Below are 22,017 nucleotides of genomic sequence, written 5' to 3' on the forward strand. Positions count from 1 at the left end.
GCCAAATCTTTGGGCTTTTAAAAATTATCCAACATTTTCAAGATCGTTGACATTTCTACTCTGCTAAATGTAAATTTTAATTTAAATTCATTCAATTTCATTTAATTTACCTATGATGATGATACACATGACGTAATTTAATAATATGTACATGCATGTATGCGTGTCGTAAATATTTCGTAATGTAAAATGAAAAATCGGAAATAACAAAGAAAACTAAACAACAACACAACAATGACAAGATCAACAAGAGGAAGAAAAATTAAATGCGCTAGAAAATTATTCGTAAACATCGTATTGAGTAAAATAAAAAAAAATTCTTAATAATAATTAAAGATGGAGGACAAGTAAAAGTGTAAGAAGAAAGGGAGGGGAGAAAGTAAAAAGAAAAATAATAAAAAAACAAATAATTAATCTATAATATTAAATAAAATATAATTGTCAGAAAGGGAGAAAAAAGTAATGCAATGATGATAATTTCAAAGTGCTTGCTTTTGTGTGCATGCGTTCGTCCGTAGATGTATGCGTGTGTGTTATATGTGCGCGTGTGAGCGCACGTTTGTATTGTACACCCGCGTCAAAAAAAATGTTTCTCTTCAAAAAAAAAAAAATTATTAAAATAAGCAGCAATTGCAATGTTTCAAGCACAGCTTGCAAAGCTAATATAGACATTAAAAATAATAAAACAAAAGAAAAAGAAAGGTAAAGAAAAAAGAGAAAGAGAAAGAGAGATAGAGAGAGAGAGAGAGAGAGAGAGAAATTGGCACCTCGATAAAACAATGCACACGCGTTTCTCCCACCCCGTTCGAAAAATATTTATATTAATAAATAATTAGTTTTTTTTTTATTCTTTTGTCAATAAATTCTTCTCTTTTTTCATATTTTAACTTGCAACCAAAATGGCGTGGATGGATTTTCAAACGGTTCGTTAATTATCCCAATTAGATCAGACATTTTCTCACGGTATTTGAATTCAAATATTTATTATGTGGACAATGGAATAATAGAATGACAAAACGAAAATCGATCTTGAGAAAAAAATAAGATTTTGATAACTCTTTTTATAAATTTAATGGACGTTCATCATAGATCGATAAATACTAATTAAATACATATATACGTATGTATAGTATATATATGTTTTGTCAACGTTCTAACTTTCCGACGAAAAATCAAGCAATATAAACAAGAACAACAAGAACCACCCATCCAACAACCACCCACTCCCCAGGTTTCTCGTGCACCACCGATCGTCGGTGACGTCATTAGCGCCTAACTTAAATAATAAAATAAAATATAATTAATTGAGAAACGAGCGAGCATTTCCCAACTTTCCCAGGAATCGTCGTCGTCCTCGACTCACCCCCTTCAAAATTCTCGTAAATTGCTCATATTGTATTTATGATCGTATAATTCTGTATAAAGTGCTTGTTAAATGTAAACGATGTAATAATATTTACGTTGATCGATTTGTTGCAACGATAAATAACGCAAATAATATTTGGAGTCGTCGGATATTTATTAGCTGACGACTTTTTATTTTCTAAATAAGGCATTGTAAATTTTAGGATAATTATGTAAAAGACGGATTTAATCGTTATTACGATAGTTATCGATACACTTTATTATTATTATTATTATTATTATTATCATTATTATCATTATCATTAATATATATTATTATTATTATTATTATTATTATTATTATTATTATTATTATTATTATTATTATTATTATTATTATTATTATTATTATTATTATTATTATTAATATCATAATATAAATATATTTATTATTAGTACTATTATTATTATTGAAAATTCGAATTGATCTGTTCTATAAATAAATAAAAATCACTTGAAAGTGTTATGATGTTGCATTTAGAAGAAGAACAATAACAGTAACAAAAAATAATTTGTTGTTTAATTAATAATAGAATGAAATTGCGAGTGAATCATTCGCACATACGGTTACCCTAATTTATTTACTCATTTATTTTTTAATTCATTTCTTTTTCTATCTGAGAAGTAGAGTTACATTAAATTGGCTACATTAAAGATGGATAATACAATACTTTGTACGTATATACATGACGTATATGTATGCAAATATAATTTCATACATACACATTACATTATCATTATCATTATTATTATTATTATTTTAAATAATAAATAAATAAATCTTAATTTCTTAAGAAATATCAATGTTAGGAAATTTATTTTTTAATAATATTTTATGTTTTCTAAAATTTTATATATTTTATTATCATTAATTTATTATTATTATTATTATTATTATTATTATTATTATTATTATTATTATTATTATTATTATTATTATTATTATTATTATTATTGTAACTATTAAAAATGCAGAAAAATTTAATTAATAGATATTAACTATTTTCTCTCACATATTTTGTTACTATTATCATTGTTATAATCATCGTAATTATTATTTTATTAATTTTCATACATAAACAGTTGTTATTGTTATTATTATTGTAATTATTATTTATGTTAATAGTAGAAATGATGGTGCACCTGTTTAGCAATCTCACACAACATTTATGAATATTTTCCTATCATCGTCATTGTCATAATTAATCATCACGAATATTGATCAACCAATACATAAAGCCTTTTAAATAGAAGATTACATTTCTATCACCTGCTTCTATTTTATATCACCGTAAAAAAAAAAGAAAGAAAGAGAAAGAGCTGTATATGAGGAGAATGGTTTCTAAATTTAATAATTATGCACACCATACAAAACACATCTTGTATTTTAAACCTCGAGTAATATAAAGATGTAACATGTATGTGTTTATGTGTATCATCTCACAATCAGTGTCTCTTCAAAACCGTACACACGTTCTCCCTGCTTTTAAAAAAAGAAACAAATTATTTAGAAAATATTTATTTTATTTCAAAATTATTTTAACCAATTCTAATAATATATAAATATTGATTAGCTAATCAATTTATATAATATTATGAAATCATTTAAACACGTGGAGGAGTCGTGTGCCATAATTAAATTTCATTATTACATAATTTAATCTATTAATTTATTTATTATTATATAGTTTTATTTTATTTAATATCATTATTCTAATTACCATCTTTAACATATAATTTTTAATGCTTTAGAAACATAAGAATCTCTTTGTAAGAAATGTACAAACAAAAAATACGTGGCATGCTATAATTGTTATGTATCGCGTAAAAGTATTTATTATTAAGAAATAATACTTTAGATTTTTATTTAATATTGTTTCGAATGATAACAATTTGATTGAAGTATTGATATTTAATTATATTTTATCTCTCTAAAACAAATAAAAATTAAAAGTGTATTTATCGATCGTGCTCTGTAAGTTTAAATTGTAAGAGTAGTTGCAAAATTTTACCGTTAGATGTCTCTGCTAATACGTCTTAACAGGCGTAGATGGCGCTCTACTATTTCAATGTATATGTATATAATTCAAATTATTTGTTGTCTATACTTTTCTAGGCTTGATTAAACTAAAAATGATGTACAGTGATTACACGTGGTTGATAAATCTTATTTAATGAGAAAACAATGTTAGGTATATATGTAAATGTGTATTTAGGGAAGCATAATGTTATATGCTTTTTTTATTACTAAAGATTTCTATAGACATGTAACCTCTGTACTACTAGTCATAATGTTCAGTAAACACATATATAAAGTTTTAAGTGTATTAGGTGTTACTTTGCAGTATGCGTGCATCACACATTGTGCGTTTGAATATATTGGCGAATTTGTAGTGGTAAGTAAAAATATACATTTCTTAGTTCATAAAAATCTCCTATTGTGTGATGAATGTGTGTGAGTATGTTATCATAGAATTTTAAGGTTATATTATATTAGTGTACTAAATTTATATTTAATTATTATGCAATTGTATGATTGTTAATATTAATAATATATAGATGATTAAGACTAATAAGAATAATTAACATATATATTTAAGCAGTATACATGAAAGTCATCATAAACCAATATCAATTCTATATAATGATTTATATCTATAAAGTTAAATACAATGTATCTTCTAGATTAACACATATATTTGAATGTTATTATATTTAAACGTTCTATTAACATATTGAATTTATATTTAATGATTACCTATTTAACTGGGAAGACTAATAGAAATAGTTATCTCATTTACTTAGAGCGCATACATAAATGTTATCGTTAACCCTTATTAAAACTTAGCTACTTATTTAATCTAAATTATATTTCATAATTTATATTGATAACATTTAATACAATGTATCCTTCAGTTTAATCGTTGTACTCATTTTTATGTATTTGTGCATTGTTATATTTCAGTGTTCGGGTCCATCCATGGAACCGACAATACGCAGTGAGGATGTATTATTTACAGAACATATAAGTACAAAATTAAGGTGGTATAATAAAGGTGATATTGTTATTTCTATATGTCCATCAAATCCTAAACAACATATTTGTAAGCGAATTGTAGGCTTACCTGGTGACAGTATTCGAGATGGATTTTCTACATATACTGTGAGTACTTAATACACTTTAAATAGTATACTTAATATACTATTAAATATATATTTTTATTTATTGTAATGCATGTATATATATAAACATTATATAAAATTAATTTTCTTATTATAATAGTATTCTTATTATTATTTATTGATATATGTATATATACATCATAAACAGAATATATTGAAAATAGTTAACATATTTTTTAATTTAATTATTATTATAGAATCACACACACACACACACAACATATATATTAAAAAAAAAAAACAAATATAATACACAATAATTTGATTATAACTTTAAAAAAAATATAATTATCATTATACAGTATTACATTATTGCAGTATTACAGTATTACAGTATTACATTACATACAGTTATACATTAAAGTAATTTTATTAAATTTATTGTAAAATTTGTTTTACGAAGAATTTCGGATATTCTAATTGAAGTGAAAAGAAAAACAAAAAAAAACGAAAACATAACATTTATTCTTTTTTTTTTGTTTTCTTGGAAGTCCGACTACCGCGTTCCATCTCATGTTAGAGAAACGCTCATGTCTATATTCTCCTCTTACCGTCTCTAGTGTCTACTTAGCTGCAAATAGTAACACTATAAATTAGCAACTGTTTCTCAGTACGTACATTCATTTTATTCACGACTGCCAGAAACCTAAAAACTCCTAAATAAAATTTTCCTTTTTTTAGCAGTTATTTTAACGTGCTGAGATGTGACACAAATTTTACGTAAAAAAGAAAAAAAAAGAAGAAAACTAATGAACAAAAAAATAAATGAAACGGGGGAAAGAATAAGGTGTCTCTTAAAACAATTTTGCTAAATATAGCTGTGCTATCTCGTTTTAGGTACCAAATGGACACGTGTGGCTAGAAGGAGATAATAGCAGTAATTCAGCAGATTCGCGATTCTACGGGCCGGTTCCGCAAGGATTACTTCGTAGTCGTGCTATATGTAAAATATGGCCCTTATCCGACGTAAGACTTTTTACAACGAAATTATAGTGTTATTTTTATTCTAAAAAAAAAAAAATAATAATAATAATAAAAAAAAAAAACAAGAAAAAAGAAACCAAATCCTCAAAAAAATGATTCAGCATACACAACTGAAATTTGTATAATTATTAAATTTGTCTCGAATAGAAAGATTAACAAAATAAAAATAAAAAAATAGAAATACCTATATATGTAGATAGATAAGATGTAAGAATATTGTTGACAATGATAATTCCTTTGGTGAGGAAGGAAAAAAGATTTATCCAAGTTTCTCAACACGGATTATACTAATGTTCCTACACGCCATTGGTTGTGCTATCAGGCGCGATCAATGAACATAGGAGTAAAGTGTGTGCAACCAGGGGAAGTTATGGGATATAAGCACATACTTCTCAAATGGATCGTTTAAAGTGTCAGATGCAGTTAGAATTGGACATATCTCACTTGTACGAGATTGTAAAAATGTAGGAATATCGATGATAGTTTATATATACAGTACGCCATAGATAGATAGATAGATAGACAGATAGATACGTCATATTTTTATGACGTATTTAGCACCTATAACTTCACACACTCTAAAACGAGATTAATTTTTATTCATCTCTTGTCTTGTTTATGATTGATCTATAATATCATTTACATATATAAATATAAAAGAAAATAATAAACATCATTTTACTTACAAATATTCATCGGATAATTTAATTTAATATAATAATAATAATAATACAATAGAATCTAGGGTTCTACATATTAAATTACAAGCATAAAGTTTCGGAAACAATTGATGGCAGAAAGTGTTGATGAGCATGTATTCGCGAAAACTAATATTACATATAACTAGTTCATGGAATGTATCTGTGGTATATATATATAATAGACAATACTATGAAACGTATACATACGTGAACAAAAGCGAAGAAGAAGAAAAAAAAAGAGAGGAGGAGAAGGAGAAGGAGAAGGAGAAGAGGATGGCCGGATTATTCCAAAGTTCTCTCTTGGATATTCTTCGGTTCTGGTCAGGTTACTTGACTAATACGTGTCCTGGGAGAAACGGGAAGGTATTATAAACGTAGACAGGTCTGTTGAACGCGAAGGAATTGGCGATGGCAAGGGCCGGATTCGTGTCAAAAGTTTCATCAGGTAAATTCGGTTGCGTCGTTGGTTCTCTGGTTCTCTCAGTCGTGGTAGTGGTAATAGGAGTAGTTGTAGTAGTTGGTATCGTTGACGTACTAGGTGTTGTTGGGGCATTACTAGGAGGTGAAAAAGCTGCTGGATAAGTGATCGTATTCGATGGACCAGGTGGCGGTCGATAATAAGCGTGTGGTTGACTGTGACCAGGGTTGAAGTATCTCCCACTTGGACGCCATCCTCTGGGCATATATTCTGTTGCTGATGATACCACTCCAATACAAAGGATCAAGAAGATTATCTAAAGCACAGTTTTGTTATTTTGTGTTTTTTTGGATTTTTTAATTTTTGGGTCAAGGATATACGAGAATTTTGATTTTGATATTTTTCATTGCTGTAATATTTTCTAATAATTGTAATAAGCATTGGTTTAAATAGTGGGCTCTTTTTAAATTGTATTGTAATTATTAATATTAAAATTCTTTTTTTATTAATTATGCAACATTTAATAGTAATATAGCATTATTAATGTATAAATTAATGTATCTAACGAAGATTAGTTCAAATGGATGAATTTTAATTTTGTAGTTGCAATTAAAAATGTTATTCTTGTCTAATTATTTAATACGATATGTGATTTAATATTTCGTATAACTATTGGTATAAGAATCGAAAAAATTTGTAGTATTAAAAAATGTTAGATTTATTTAAAATTTTAATATACTATAATTATCAAATTATTTTCTATTTTTCTCTAATTAATTTTTTGGTTGGATAATATTATAGGACAAAATATATAAACTATTTGTTTTTGAAATTGGTCTCTAATGAATAGGATGTAAAGTAAAGAAAAAGAGAAAAAAGGGACAAAAAAAGAAAATAATTATTACCTTCATAACTATCAGTTATAGTTGTTATATCGACGAAGAAAAAATGTAACTGTTCTTAGGAGAAGTCCGTCTTTCGTCTTTATATGCGGGCCCACGTTTATAAGGCTGATAGTAAAAGCATTGTGAATACAAAACAGTTTGAGAAGAACCTAAAGTATTCGCCGTAGCTATCGCTTTCTGTTTCGTAACTGCCGAATACTCGCATTACGCGCCGTGAATTTTCTTTTCTTTTCCAACAAATTCCCTATAGGATTATTCGTAACTCGTCCGATAATATACATAGCATATATACAATATATGTGTACAATGACTCATGGGAATATTTGTAATCAAAGGATATTTGTAAAAAAAAAAGAAACAAACAAACAATTCCAAATTTTTGTACACAAAAACTTGCTTCTTTTAATAATTCATCTTTTAAATTGATATTCAATTTTATTACTAAGGAGTATTTTATTGTCAAAGAGATATCATTTGAGAAAAATGAATCCTAAAAAAATTTTAAAACTTGCACAAGATATAACAGTAAATAAAATTAATATTTTAGTAAATTGTACATGGTTAACACTTCTTTTACATTTTACATTGGTCACTTTGTGAAACTTATTTTATCATATATGTCAAATTATACTTACAATAAAATGTTTCTTTCCGATAAAATTTATTTTTGTATGTAGAAAAATTTAGCCAAATTACATTAGCAAATATTAATTGACATTGGAAGTATCGATACTCCTGTAATTCATTGTACGTATAAAAGATAAATTATCTACATCGATGTAAATATCTATTTAGTAAGTACACATCCATGTACAGACACAAACACACACACATATATGTATATATGTATACATTAATGCTACCATTACATAAATCTGATAGCGAGTACATAATTAAATTTCTATGCCGTTAATCAATAGATAAATAAATTAATGGATAGTTCAATTAAGGTTGACTATTAGTACAACAGGATTAACATTTAGGGTTTTATTATCCATTCATGTGCATTCTATTCTTCTACTCGAACAATTTTTTTTTATATGATACGATCTGAATTTACGATAGGATCAATAACGCACATACATTTTTGTGATTTTTTAGCTTTTCGTTTTTTTTTGTTTTGGAAGTAAACTACTAAAAATATAAATATAAATATATATATATATATATATATATGTGTGTGTGTGTGTGTGTGTGTGTGTGGTGTGTGTGTGTGTGTGAGTGAGTGAGTGAGTGAATGAAGATGTGTAAACGATTTGACTAAAACGGTCCAATTGTGTATATAACCGAAAGAAACGTGTCCAATACATAGTTTCACAATACATTACGTAAATTAAATACACGTCTCGAATTCGGGATAGAAACGAAGCAATAACTATGTCTTATGAATTCCGTAATATATTACATTTATTCTGTTACGTGCGTGAAATGGATCGATAGTTAGCTTGCAAAAGAATAGTCCGAAAAAGAGTGTTTGTGTGTTAGGGGTGAGAGAAAGAGAAAGAGAGAGAGAGAGAGAAAATATAAAAGGCACCGGTAGTCAATTAATATTCACGTTGCTTTTCGTTCTAAAAATGTTGCTTAGAGTTGATTGCAAATAGATTGGCTAATGAACATCTCTTTCTGTAAATTAATGATTAACGTCGTGTTCACTAATGGCGTTACATGTCGTTTTTTGATTATTATTTTTGTAATTTTGTTACAAAATTTTCTACACGACAATTCTTTCGATTTTATTTATTTTTTTTTTACTTTCTGTTTCGAATATATTTTCTTTCACTTTTTCTTCTTTTTAATGATTGCTCTCAAACGTCGATGTATGTATATACTATTATATATACTTCACGTTTCTACATATAAATGACATCGATATTACATTGGGCCGTTAAACGTTTTCGCTTTTGAATTAAAAACGAGTAGAACAAAAATTGGAATAAATTAAAATAAAATTGTAATCGAAATCCTAACGCAACTAAATATCCTTTCTATTTATAATATTTATAATTAATATATATATATATATTATGAATTTATTAATATATTAAATATAATTTTATAGCTTTTATAGTTATAACGATGAATCAATAAACTGATTAAAAATATGTTGAATGAATTTTGTCAGAAATGAACCGTGTAAAATTTTCTGTAAGACATCCAATGAATAAGAATAAAAATTATAAAGTCCTGAATTTATTATCACATCGGAGTAGACCAAAAAAGTTCGAAAATATTGTATTGACACCATTGAGTGAAAATATTAGACAAATTATAACAGCAAAATTCAAGGACATAATGGACCTACTACGAAATATCATGATTTCTTTAAATCCCTTTAACACATCCAAAATGTATGAGCAGTATATATAAATTGTTTTTATCAATTAGTTTAATTAAGTTTAAATTAGAATATTATAATCTTACATTCTCTTTATTAGGAATTTTAGAACTGTTGCACACATACGCAGCATTCAAAAAGACATATAAACAACATTTTATCAAAGAAGTTTGATAGATGACAACGTGCCAGTTTGAAGGTGAATCTCGAAGAGGATGGTACATAGATCATATATTTCGGGATTTTAAACAACATTAGACATTCTCATCGATTAATTAACAATTATTATAATACTTTAATGCACTCTACTTATATTACAGGACAGTTTCATTTTCAAAGACATTACTGCGCAGGAGCGATAAAATAATTTCATTATAATGTAAAAAAAGTTAAAATCAGAGCGTTATAATTTTAAATTTTATTGATTAGTTAAATTATTTCAGTTATGCACATGCTCAATGTTCGGAAAGTCATAGAAACCACATTGAATAAATGCATTTTGATAAATGACAACTTGTCAGTCTGAAGATGAATTTCGAACAGGACGGTACTCAGATCATATAATCCGAGCTTCTAGACACCAATAGCCACTTGCATCGATTAATTAATAATTATTTTAATATTCTAATACACTCTACTTATATTACGTGTAAATTTAACTCTCGAAGTCATCACTGCGCATGTGCGATAAAATAATTACATTAAAATAGAAAAAATACTAAAATAAAAACGTTAAAATCTTAAATTCTCTTTATTAGGAATATTACTATCATTGTACACATACGCAACATTCGGAAAGTCATATAAACAACATTTAATATAAGAATTTTGATAGAGGGCAACTTGCCAGTCCGAAAGTGAATCTCGAAGAGGACGGTACACAGATCATATACACCAAGCTTTCAGACAACATTAGACAGTCCCAACGATTAATTAACAATTATTTTAATATTCTAGTACATTCTTCTTACATTACAGGACAATTTAACTATCTTAGTCATCACTACGCATGAGCGATAAAATAATCACATTAAAATAGAAAAAATACTAAAATTAAAACGTTAAAATCTTAAATTCTCTTTATTAGGAATATTACTATCATTGTACACATACGCAACATTCGGAAAGTCTTATAAACAACATTTAATATAAGAATTTTGATAGAGGACAACGTGCCAGTCCGAAAGTGAATCTTGAAGAGGACAGTACACAGATCATATACACCAAGCTTTCAGACAACATTAGACATTCTCAACGATTAATTAACAATTATTTTAATATTCTAGTACATTCTTCTTACATTACAGGACAATTTAACTATGTTAGTAATCACTACGCATGAGCGATAAAATAATCACATTAAAATAGAAAAAATACTAAAATTAGAACGGTTTTATTCCTAATTACTATTTCTTACATATAATATTCTCGTTATACACATGCTTATATATAACCGAATTTATATAATTAAAAATTGTTTTGAATCACATAAATTATATTTTTAAAAGTGTTCTAAAGATGTATAAAATAAATTGGGTATGGTTTTTTTTTCAATTGAAGCATTTTAAATTATGTTAAATGTACTTGGGTTCCTTCAAATTGTATAACGAATCTGGTTGTTAATTTTGAAAGTTTCCTAACTCTATTCTTGGTAAGAAAACGGCATATTATTCACTTAATTATTGCCATTATTTTAATAGGAGCTATAAATTTATCTTTTTTAGATACACTTAAGCAGTATAACTTATTAATATCCCATACGTATATTTTTAATTGCATTGAAACGCAAACCCTTCAATATCTCAATTCGAATATAAATAGATTTTAACCACTTTTAAAATAAACAGCTCAATTATTGAATTAATTGAAAATTTATGTCAATTTATAAATGTATATTTCATATTCTTTTATTTATTTTGAAGTATTATGTATATATAAAATTAAGAATATTTCCTGTAAATTGGTATACAAAATCGTTACATGTGTTTTTCAGTTAACTCAATACATTTCAATGATTCCATTAAACGATATGTCAGAACATGGAATAAAAGATTGAAAAAAAAAACAAAGAAAAAAAAAGGAAAATTATTTTAAATGCATATTTCCAAAGGGAAATATTCTATATATGTATATACATATATATATATCTTTCTATTTTATTAAAAATAAGAAGATTAGCCAGGGTTTCCATTAGAAGTAATGCGAGGATTTCTAACGGTACTCAGGTTTCTTCTCTCCTGCCATTTTTTAATCATTTTAGTAGATAGAAGCGATCGATCTTTCACGCTCTCGTGGATCTTTCTATGAATGTACGATCGGTCTAATACTTCTTTCCTTTTTCATTCAATTTTTCCATCGATAAATATCCGAATTGGATTTTCTACTCGAATCGCTCACTGCAACGATCAAAAGTCTATACATATATACTTGTACATGTGTTTTATACATATATATACTATAACGAAAATGGATAAAGCAATAAAAAAAAAGATGTACACTTAAGTAGAGTTTGAAAAATTACCAAATTTCACTTACAAGAATATGCAATAAAATGAAAATAACCGTATAAACTTTTATCTGATAATTTTGATACGATTTTAATTTTACGTGTCAAGGTTACGTTATTTCAAGATCAAATCTATCGTATAAAAGAATAAAATATTCCCTTTGGCAATAATTAAAATTTTCGATATTTTTTTTTCGCATAGCAATTTTTCTTTCAATCAAAATCAAACTCACTCTGTATAAGCAAATTTAATGATTTTTTTTCTTAAGTCATTTAAATGAAAACTTTGAAAATATACCGGTAAGGTAGTAGTAAAGGAATATATTGAATGGAGAGAGAGAGATTTGCTTTTGATATTATCAAGGGTAAATTTCGTTTATTCAAATTCGGAAATATTTTCGATATTTCGTAACAGAAAACGTTCTTCTCATTGGCATATATTCGATTAACCGATGACAGCCGAATGCACTATCAACGTCCGATCCAATTCGATATGAAATCTTGAATATCGTATGGAGTATAGATTCCGTTATGTATAACCTAACCATCCTCGCTCATGTCTCACTTCAACATTTTCTATATGGTATTGTAGTATAGCTTCTGAGCATCTGTGCATTGGTACCATCTTGCTTCCAACGATTCCCGAGATCGTGCGAATTCACAAGAAATTTTATCTTGGAAACAAATTTTTTATAAGGATTTAATGTGTGCATCAACAGCTTACGGATAATATTTATCTAAGATTGATGATTAAATAACTGTGTTACTTGTAACAAAATAAAAAGAAAGATACCAGATAATTTTGATTTAGAAAACAAATTAAATATATTTATACGCATTTTCGATTCAATTTGTTATTAATTTAATTACCTTGTATATGAGTGTAGCAAATTTTAATAATCTGAAATTGAAAGTTCAATATAGAAAATAATTTTCTTTACAGTTACATTTATTTTTATTTAAAAAATATACATGTTTTTTTATACCATAAATAACTTTACAATTTAAAACTCAATTTTTTTCTAAGTAAATATTACAAATTTATGAAATCTGTAAAACGTTTGATTAATTTCGTATTTTTTTGTTTGTTTATTTTAATGACAGATAAATTTGTATGTAACTTGGTCAAATTGGGGTTTACGTTGACTATTTTAATTGAACAACTTGGACAGTATCGGTATTGAAACTATTTAGACGAAAAAAAAAGCAAAAACACTCATTGCGAATTGCTAGCATTCATGGTCACCCTTGAAAATGTATGGAATCGTCTAATGTTCTTTTTACGATCTGCATTTGTACTTGGGATACATTCCTACCGATCTTGCAGAGATCATTTAAAGTAGAAAAAGAAGATATCGGATAAAAGGTGTAGCTTTGAAAATAGCTTCTAAATTTGTAACTATGTTATTTCAAGTAGCACACCCAATCGGTACTATGTATCGAAAGAAAAAAGAAAAAAAAAGAGACAGGGATAAAAAAGAGAGATACGAAAAAGAGAATTTAGTCTGTCGGAATTTGAGGATTATCGACTTATTTTTCTTCTCTTCTTCTTTCTTCTTCTTTCACTCTTTCTACATATATACATATATAACTCATATCTATACGTACATGTATTTCTTTCTTTTCCACGCGGCTTAGTTTACTTTTTCCGCGAAGATTATAAGCAAACTAGTCTTCGAAAATCGATGACGTCTGAAAGAATACGAATATCTTTTATCTTTCTCTATTTATTTTTCTCTTTTTTTTTCTTTTCTTTTCTACAAAATGTTTAATGTTTCATATCAAAAAAAAGGTTGAAAAATAAAAAGGGGAAAGATAGATGAAAAGATTAATCATCTCCTCGCAATGATAGGAAAGTTTTCTGGTGTAACATGCAACCCCTGGTAACATTCTTACGGTCAATCATATCTGTCTGTCTCTCCCTCTCTCTTTTTCTCCTATTATAATTCTTTTTTTCCCCATACTTCCCTCATATTTTTCGCACAGCAATTCAAATCTAACCGAGGACGTATCATCCCGATGAAGTACTTACTTACAATCGACTCGCTCGAACAGAAAATGTCTTTCTACATTAGGACCCACGAAGTTTGACACAATGGCGTTCAATCTCCCCGGAGCGTTCTCTGTTCTTCTCTCGGAACATATAACGACACCAAATAGACAGACAGACAGTGAGAAAGAGAAAGAGAAACAGATAGATAGATAGATAGAGAGATCAAGAGAAATATACAGAGAGACAGTGAGAGAGAGAGAGAGAGAGAGAGAGAGAGAGAGAGGGTAAGGTAACTGCGTCTTTCGATCGCTTAGGTCGACGATTTCGCCAAGTAGGAGAGTGTCGAGTCAGACAGAAAATCTTAATTCGGAATCCACGTCCGAAGGCTTTTCTCCCTCTCCTTCTCTTTTAGATGGAAAGAGAAATAGAGAAATAGAGAAATAGCGAAAGAGACAGACGAAAGGGTGCCAGTGGGAGAAACCCTTCTTCCTCCTCCTTCTATCTCTCTCTCTCTCTCTCTCTCTCTCTCTCTCTCTCTTATTCTCTTAAACACACTTTATATCTCACAAACACACACAGTCAGTTTCTCTCACTCCTCCTCACACATACTTTCTCTTTCTCATACACATTCACTTTCTTATTCTCTCACACACATTCAGTCTCTCTCACTTCCTCTTACATACTTTCTCTTTCTCTCTCTCTCTCTAAATCTCATTCTCTGCCAAATACATATACGCACGTACACATACACGCATACATTCTCTCTCTCTCTCTCTCTCTCTCTCTCTCCTTTATTTTCACGTACACGTTAACTCTTTCTCTCTTTCTCACAATGTTTCAGAACGAGAGTTCTCTCTCTTTCTCTCGTTCGTGGAGAGAGGGTTGGTGTTTGAGGGGGGTTGGAAGGAGAACACGTAGGGACGAGCCGCGCGCGTCCTAAAGACATGCGCAACGAGCCGCGAAAAGACAGGTGCGCGGCGCGGCGCCGGGGACAAATCGCTTAGTTTAGAATAAGCGTACGGATTCGGTTGTATCGTTCCCCATCTCGTCGTCGTCGTCTACCAACCAGCCGCACGCCAGTCGTCCGCGGTTCCGCATCAGCTTCGGTCGCTCGGTCCACGCTCTCTCTCTCTCTCTTTCTCTCTCTCTTTCTCTCTCTCTTTTTCTCTTTCTCTTTCTCTGTTTTTCATTCTTGTTTACTTCTAACTTACAATTTATATTTGCTCCCCCTACCACCCCCACCCTTTCAACCCCTACTTCTTTCTTTCAATCTTTTCTTTTTTTTCTTTTTTTCTTATATATATTTAACTTTTAAAATAATTAATTACATTACATTACGTAATGTTATTTATTAACATCGTTTATTAACAGAGCTTTAAACAAATTCGGCCAAGGAGTAACGACCATGAGCTTCTAACGGATCCCGCTTATTTCTCAGCGGTTATTTTATATATATATATACATACTTTTATATATATATATATTATATCATTTAGACTTAGCAATTATTTGCGCCTCCTCGAAAAAGAAAGAAAAGAAAACAAAAATAGATAGACAGATAGACAGACAGCAGAAACCGTAGGAGTAACAGTAAAAGAAACAGAAACTTCAATAACAGTAGCAGTTGAAGCAGAAGCAGCAGCACCACCATCACGTTCCAGTTACGTTTGTTGTTATAGATCACGATCGAAGAAGCGCGCACGTCTCTTCTCTTCACTAAAAGACGAGGATCCGAGCCAAGGTCGTCTTTCTTCCTCTCGGGCACGACCTCCCTCCTCCTTCATCCTTGTTTTTTTCCTCTCTCTCTCTCTTTCTTTTTCTCACCCTCACTCTAACCCTCACATCTCTATTTATATATATTTATATATATATATATATATATATATATTACATACATTTATATATAAATATATATATTATATAATACACATATATGTGTATGTGAGCATATATTACAAACAACTAGATGTCATCCCCCCTTTCTCTTTTTTTCGTTCTCTAATTCTTTTTTTTATTTCTATTCCGTTTAACTGCTTTCTTTCTTGTTTTCTCTTTTGTACTTTTTATATTCTCTTTGGTATTCTCAGCATTTTTCTGCAGTATAGTCAAGCCCCGCCAATTATCGAACGTCCACGTGTTTCTCTCTCTCTCTCTTTTTCTCTTTTTCTCTTTTTCTCTTTTTCTCTTTTTCTACCACCTCCTGCTCTTCCCCGAACCCTAATTCCTTTTACTATTTCTTTCAACCGGTTAAAGTCATTCCCATTCTTGTTCCAACTCTCGATCATTCCTTTTAATCTCAACGTCAACGTGGAAAAATAGACAGACAGACAGGCAGAGATTAGAAGGAGAAGAAAATAAAGAGTGAGGAAAAGAGGGAAAAAAAGAAAGATAAAGAGAGAGAGAGAGAGAGAGAGAGGAAAACGATTATTCCCGATTGGTGTTTACAACATCCGAAAAAGGACGACATTCGAACGATCGTCGACCTCATTCTTCGTGTTTGTGAGTTTCAATTTTCTTTCTCTCTTTCTCCCACCTTTTTCCCAAAGAGTGATCAAGAGTGAGTGAGAGAAAGAGAAAGAAAGAGAGAGAGAGAGAGGGGGACCGTGAAAACGTGCCGTTAAAGTAATTAAATTCGACTGACTCGATTAGCGTGAGAACTTTCCTGGAACTTTTCGAGTTCGTCGTTTCAATCCTCTTTCTCTTTCACCCTCTCTCTCTCTCTCTCTCTCTCCGTCTATCCTTTTACTACGATTCTGAACGAGTAAGTGCAACGAGGATTGTGTGTAATGATAGTCGAAGGGAGTACGCGGAAGCGTTGAAAGAAAAGAGAAGAAAAAAAAGAAGAAGAAAAAGAAGAAGAAAAAGAAGAAGAAGAGTACGGGGCTTGAGGGTGTTCCGTTAAGTGATTGCAAAGGAATGTTACTACCACGAAGTTGAAAAGTTTTGGTATCGCGGTGCTTAGCTGGGTTTTCGATGGCCATTATGTCGCTTGGACTAAACTTTTACCGTTCACCTAACGTTAGAAGGGAGACACCAGCTGAGACGACAGCTACGGAGACATTTATGATGAGGATAGTCTTCTTGACTTTAGGATTTTTCCTTCTACTTACTAGGGAGGTTAAAGGTGAGTAGCCAGTCAGCCAACCAGCCAGCCAACTTACTAGTCAGTCCAGAGACCTTTCTTTCTTTCACTTTTTTTTTCTTCTATTTCACTTACCGACCACCTAAACCCTTACCGTAACTCCGACCGAACCATCAACACACTGACCATCGTCATGAGTATGAATTTTAAAACGATACTTTTATACTCAACAACCCCTGTAGTTAGTCGTCGTCTTCCACATTCACTACCACAATTTCATCCTTATCTCAAAAGTATCGTTAAACCATAACTTCTACTACTAAACCGAAACTATCATCACTCTTAGTTTCTTGTTTACTTTTATTTTTATATCGACTAACATAAGATTTTTCTCTTGACGAGTATTACCAAGAAGTATATTGAAGTAGAATGATGCTGGATAATGTGCCTTGCTTCCTTCCTTGCTTACTAGCCTTGGTTTGGGGTGGTTCGTTGGGTGGAAAGTTTTCAAGTAAATAGAAAATAAATAGAAAGCATGCTTTTCAAAAAAGGTACAACCGAGCTTAGACGGACTCTCCGCGTTGTATAAACAAAAAGTTACTATCCCCCTCTCTCTCTCTTTCTCTCTGCTTTTTCTTCTTCTATTCCTCCCCCTTTCATCCCCCTCAACTTACTGTTATTAAATTGAAGCTTGAAAGCTTCCTCCAACTTCTCCACCCAAATCCACCCCCTCCTCTTCTCCCTCTCTTTTTCTACCTTAGCCACCTCGCTAGCCACCCTCCCACCCCCTTCTCTCCTTTTAGCACCACACAACTACTTGGAAAGTTTTCTCGTGTAATGCTTACGAGGATACACCCTTTTCTTTTATTCTTGGATAGCACGAAAGCACCTCATACGATGCTCAATCGAGATGGAAACGAGACCACTTTCCTCTCGTCCTTAAAACGTTTCTTATTCTTATTCTTATCTTATTTTTTTGTCTCCATTTCTTTTTCTATTTTATTCTCGTTTCTTCTATTATTTTCTTTCGCATTTCTTTTCTTTTACTCCCTTTTTTCATTTCTTATTTTTACAACGTTAACTCGTTTTTATTATCTTCACGTGAAAAATCCGCAATTTTCGTATACTTATATTTTTACTTATTTGTACTAGTACTTCTCGTATAAATTCGCGAAAGTATCCAACTCTTCGTTTCACGCATACATACACTCACACAAATGTAAAAGGATGAAGTTATACGCTTATGTATAGAAATATATATATATGAGATGGTATTTATTCGGATTATATAAATTTTAAAGGCGACTCTCCAATTGGAACTTTCGATGTTTACTTCGAAATGCAACACACACAAGCAGAGTATCATCAGAGACGATCTCTTATGATTTATTCATCCTCCTCAAAGGGTGAAAGATCGTCTGAACATCTGGAAAGACCAATGTTTTTCCTCCTTCTTCACACTCACCAAGTTTCTACTATCTACGAGAGAGTAAGAGAGAAGTTCTAATAATTTATCTAAGAACATTACCGTGATTCTCTATTTATAACTTATACTTCTGCTACAGAGAAATGAGATATATATTTTTTGTCTCCCTTTATTTTATGTTTTATTCGCAAGAAAATCTGATCTTTCTGACTTGTAAGAAAAGAAAAGAAAAGAAAAAAAATGAAAGTTAGATGCATTATCCTTCGAGAAATAAATCTTTTGAAGAACATGATAAGAGACACCAAGTTTCTTTATGTATTATATGTTAATATACTTCTTATGTGCATGTAAGATTTATTTGTTGTAATAATCATATTGCTTTATTTTTTTTTTATATTTTATTTCTTCAAATTTTCTGTTTGATAGAGTCACAAATTGAACTTGGTTTACAATCTTCTATAGAATAATTTGATGCTACATTTCTTATTTTTTAATAATTATAATAATTCTTTGTTTAATATTATGTTTTTATTTGATGTATATAATATTATATAATATTTATTCACGTTTAAGATGACATCAACCATAGAAATATGTATTATATGTTAATATACTTCTTATGTATGTAAGATTTATTTATTTTAATAATTATATTACTTTATTTTTTTTTTTATATTTTGTTTCTTCAAATATATTCTGTTTGACAGAGTTACAAATTGAACTTAGTTTACAATCTTCTATACAATAATTTTATGCTACATTTTTTATTTTAAATAATTATAATAATCTGTTTTTATTTGATGTATATAATATTATATCATATTTATTCACGTGTAAGATGACATCAACCAACAAAATAAATGTTATATCATATGTAAAAATACATTTAATTATAAGGAACATTTATTTTCAAGATGGCGGGGAATCACTGAATCACTACGATCGGAAATAACTATAATTCATACGATGTAATTCTATATCTTGAAAACAATCCAAAATATATATTCATATTAGCTCTGTCTGAAGTATTTCAACCTCGATAAATATACATAAAATAAATATACATATAAATATATGTATATATGTATAATAGTACACTTTGCCAACAAGTATCATAGAATCTGAGGGAAACTGGACGGAAGTTTATGGAACGAACAAAATAGTTCACTCTAACACGAACATAATTACCTCTATAGTTACATGTGATACATGACTAAAGCCAATTAAGTCGTATTGTCGATAATAAAAAAGAATGGAGTGGGGGAGGACAAGAAAAAGCAAAAAAAAAAGAAAAAGAATAATTATTAACGATAACATGCACGCAACCATTAAATGATTTATTTCACTAACATTTTACATTCCTCATCGAACATATTCTCCTATTGTTCTTAGTTTTGATATTACATTTTTACAGAATTTTTCTTTTTTTTTTATTATTATTTTTCCTCTCCCCTCACTCCTCTTCTCTCTCTCTCTCTCTCATTCTCTTCATACTTTTTCCCATTTTTGTTCTCGATTTTTTATAATAAAACAACGTAACGACACACACTTATATACGTAAATACATACTACCATGTACCAGATGTATACATACTCATATGTGCATAACTGTGTGTGTATCTGTTTGTACAAATACATATCTATATATATGGTTGTGGGTGATATGTATGTAGACGAAATAAACGTTATGAAAAAAATTTGCTCTAAGGCAAACGCGACAAGAGAAGAATATATATATGTCTCTCTCTCTTTGACTGTTCTCTTCAAATAATCGTACAGCACAACATCTCTCTCTCTCTCTCTCTCTCTCTCTCTCTTTCTCTTTCTATTTTTCGTAATCGTAAAAATAATTGTGTGGTACAACATTCTTCCTTTCTCTTTCTATTTCTTTTATTTTTATCTTCTCTCTCTCTCTCTCTCTTTCTATCCCTTTTCCTCTTTGTATATAGTTTATTTTCTCTCTCTCTCTCTCTCTCTTACTTTTTTCTTTGGTTAAATATTAACGAGAATAACATTTTTTCGAAGAGAAATATTTACATAAATATATATATATATAAAATCACTCGTGACCTAATTTTCACTATAATCCCTGAATTCGTTAGTCGTACCTACTATTCGGCACGCGACTCTCTTTTTGCCGCGAAAAGATAGAAAAAAAAGAAAGAAAGAAAGAAAAATACAAAACATAACAAACCGTACACGGCATATTTCTCAGTACCGTTGCTCTTGTTGTTACGAATAAAGAATTGTCCTTGCTCGATAGAAAGCAGGTAAACTCACTCACTCACTCATTCTTTTTCTCTTATCCTTCGAAAGGTGTGTGTATGTGGGTGTGTATGTATTCGTGTAAATGTGTACTCGCGCATCCATCTCTCTTCGTTACTTCTTCCACTTCTTCCCCACATTCACCCCTTTTTCCTGCTCCTCCTACTCCTACTCCTCCTACTACTCTTCCTCATCTTTCTCCAGCTTCATCGACACGGTTGTAATGTAGATGAAAGATAAATCGTTGAAAAGAATACGAATAGAAAGAGAAAGAGAGAGAGAGAAAGAGAGAGAGAGAAAGAGAGAGAGAAAGAATTGAAGTTCTCTTAGAGTGTGAGAAAAACGAAACGTTCGTTTCAGATTGTCTAAAAAGGTTTTCTTGTATTATCATTTAATGTGCGACTATTTTTTCTTTTTATTCCTTTCTTTTTTTTCTACTTTACATTTTTTATTTTTTTATTTTTTTGAAGTGAAAACTTCTTTAGAATAGGGGTGATTTGAAAAAATGAAACGCGGCGATGAAACGGCTACGATACTAAATAAGAAGAGAAAAAGAGACAAACATATAGGATTGAGCCTGATATTGATATATACAGAGTGATCTGTAACTGGTGGTACAAGCGAAAAGGGGTGATTCTACATGAAAAAATAAATCGAAAATATAGAATAAAAATTTTTCGTTTGAGGTTTTGTTTTCGAGAAAATCGATTTTGAATTTTCGTCTGACTGCTGTACGCGTGCACTTGATCATGTCTTATTATAACGGACCTACGAACTTTTCATATAAGAATAACCTATATGCATATATAGGTTGA

The 22,017-nt window shown here is 29.8% G+C and overlaps 3 protein-coding genes and 1 long non-coding RNA gene across 16 annotated transcripts in view; 2 read left to right on the forward strand and 2 right to left on the reverse strand.

Moving 5' to 3' along the window:
• Nucleotides 1-2,304: 2,304 nt before the first annotated feature.
• LOC107065985 (mitochondrial inner membrane protease subunit 1) lies at nt 2,305-5,758 on the forward strand. The gene is made up of 3 exons (XM_089176835.1): nt 2,305-3,800; nt 4,370-4,567; nt 5,425-5,758. Exons 1-3 carry the CDS (start codon nt 3,630-3,632, stop codon nt 5,578-5,580), a joined length of 525 nt encoding a protein of 174 aa, XP_089032961.1. The 5' UTR covers nt 2,305-3,629; the 3' UTR covers nt 5,581-5,758.
• Nucleotides 5,585-8,814, reverse strand: LOC107065980 (uncharacterized). Its single transcript, XM_015320146.2, has 2 exons — nt 7,596-8,814; nt 5,585-7,006 (listed from the first exon to the last, which is right to left on the reverse strand). The coding sequence occupies exons 1-2, from the start codon at nt 7,599-7,601 to the stop codon at nt 6,599-6,601; spliced, it is 414 nt and encodes a 137-aa protein (XP_015175632.1). The 5' UTR covers nt 7,602-8,814; the 3' UTR covers nt 5,585-6,598.
• A 1,309-nt stretch (nt 8,815-10,123) lies between these two features.
• LOC149031074 (uncharacterized) lies at nt 10,124-15,312 on the reverse strand. The gene is made up of 4 exons (XR_016178061.1): nt 14,469-15,312; nt 14,045-14,128; nt 13,307-13,337; nt 10,124-13,110 (listed from the first exon to the last, which is right to left on the reverse strand). It is a non-coding gene; the product is annotated as an uncharacterized LOC149031074 (long non-coding RNA).
• A 150-nt stretch (nt 15,313-15,462) lies between these two features.
• The window catches only part of nrm (neuromusculin), a 32,985-nt gene continuing 26,430 nt past the window's right edge, over nt 15,463-22,017 (forward strand). Inside the window, exons 1-5 of one of the 13 annotated variants that reach the window (XM_089176857.1) lie at nt 15,463-15,543; nt 15,801-15,869; nt 16,109-16,170; nt 16,749-16,928; nt 17,079-17,553. In XM_089176857.1, coding sequence (XP_089032983.1) covers nt 17,403-17,553 — 151 coding nt within the window. In that variant the 5' untranslated portion in view covers nt 15,463-15,543; nt 15,801-15,869; nt 16,109-16,170; nt 16,749-16,928; nt 17,079-17,402. The other 12 variants (XM_089176852.1, XM_089176858.1, XM_089176853.1 and 9 more) reach the window with 12 other exon arrangements.

Source organism: Polistes dominula, unplaced genomic scaffold (genome assembly GCF_049000335.1).
Source record: "Polistes dominula isolate Pdom_NZ unplaced genomic scaffold, Pdom_raw_medaka contig_12, whole genome shotgun sequence".
Classification (NCBI taxonomy): Eukaryota; Metazoa; Arthropoda; class Insecta; order Hymenoptera; family Vespidae; genus Polistes; species Polistes dominula.

Bases quoted from the DNA above. Each gene is read 5' to 3' on its own strand.
- LOC107065985 (XM_089176835.1), top strand. From the start codon at position 3,630: ATGTTATATGCTTTTTTTATTACTAAAGATTTCTATAGACATGTAACC. The intron at 3,801-4,369 runs GTAAGTAAAAAT...GTTATATTTCAG, and splicing joins ATATTGGCGAATTTGTAGTG to TGTTCGGGTCCATCCATGGA. The intron at 4,568-5,424 runs GTGAGTACTTAA...ATCTCGTTTTAG, and splicing joins ATGGATTTTCTACATATACT to GTACCAAATGGACACGTGTG.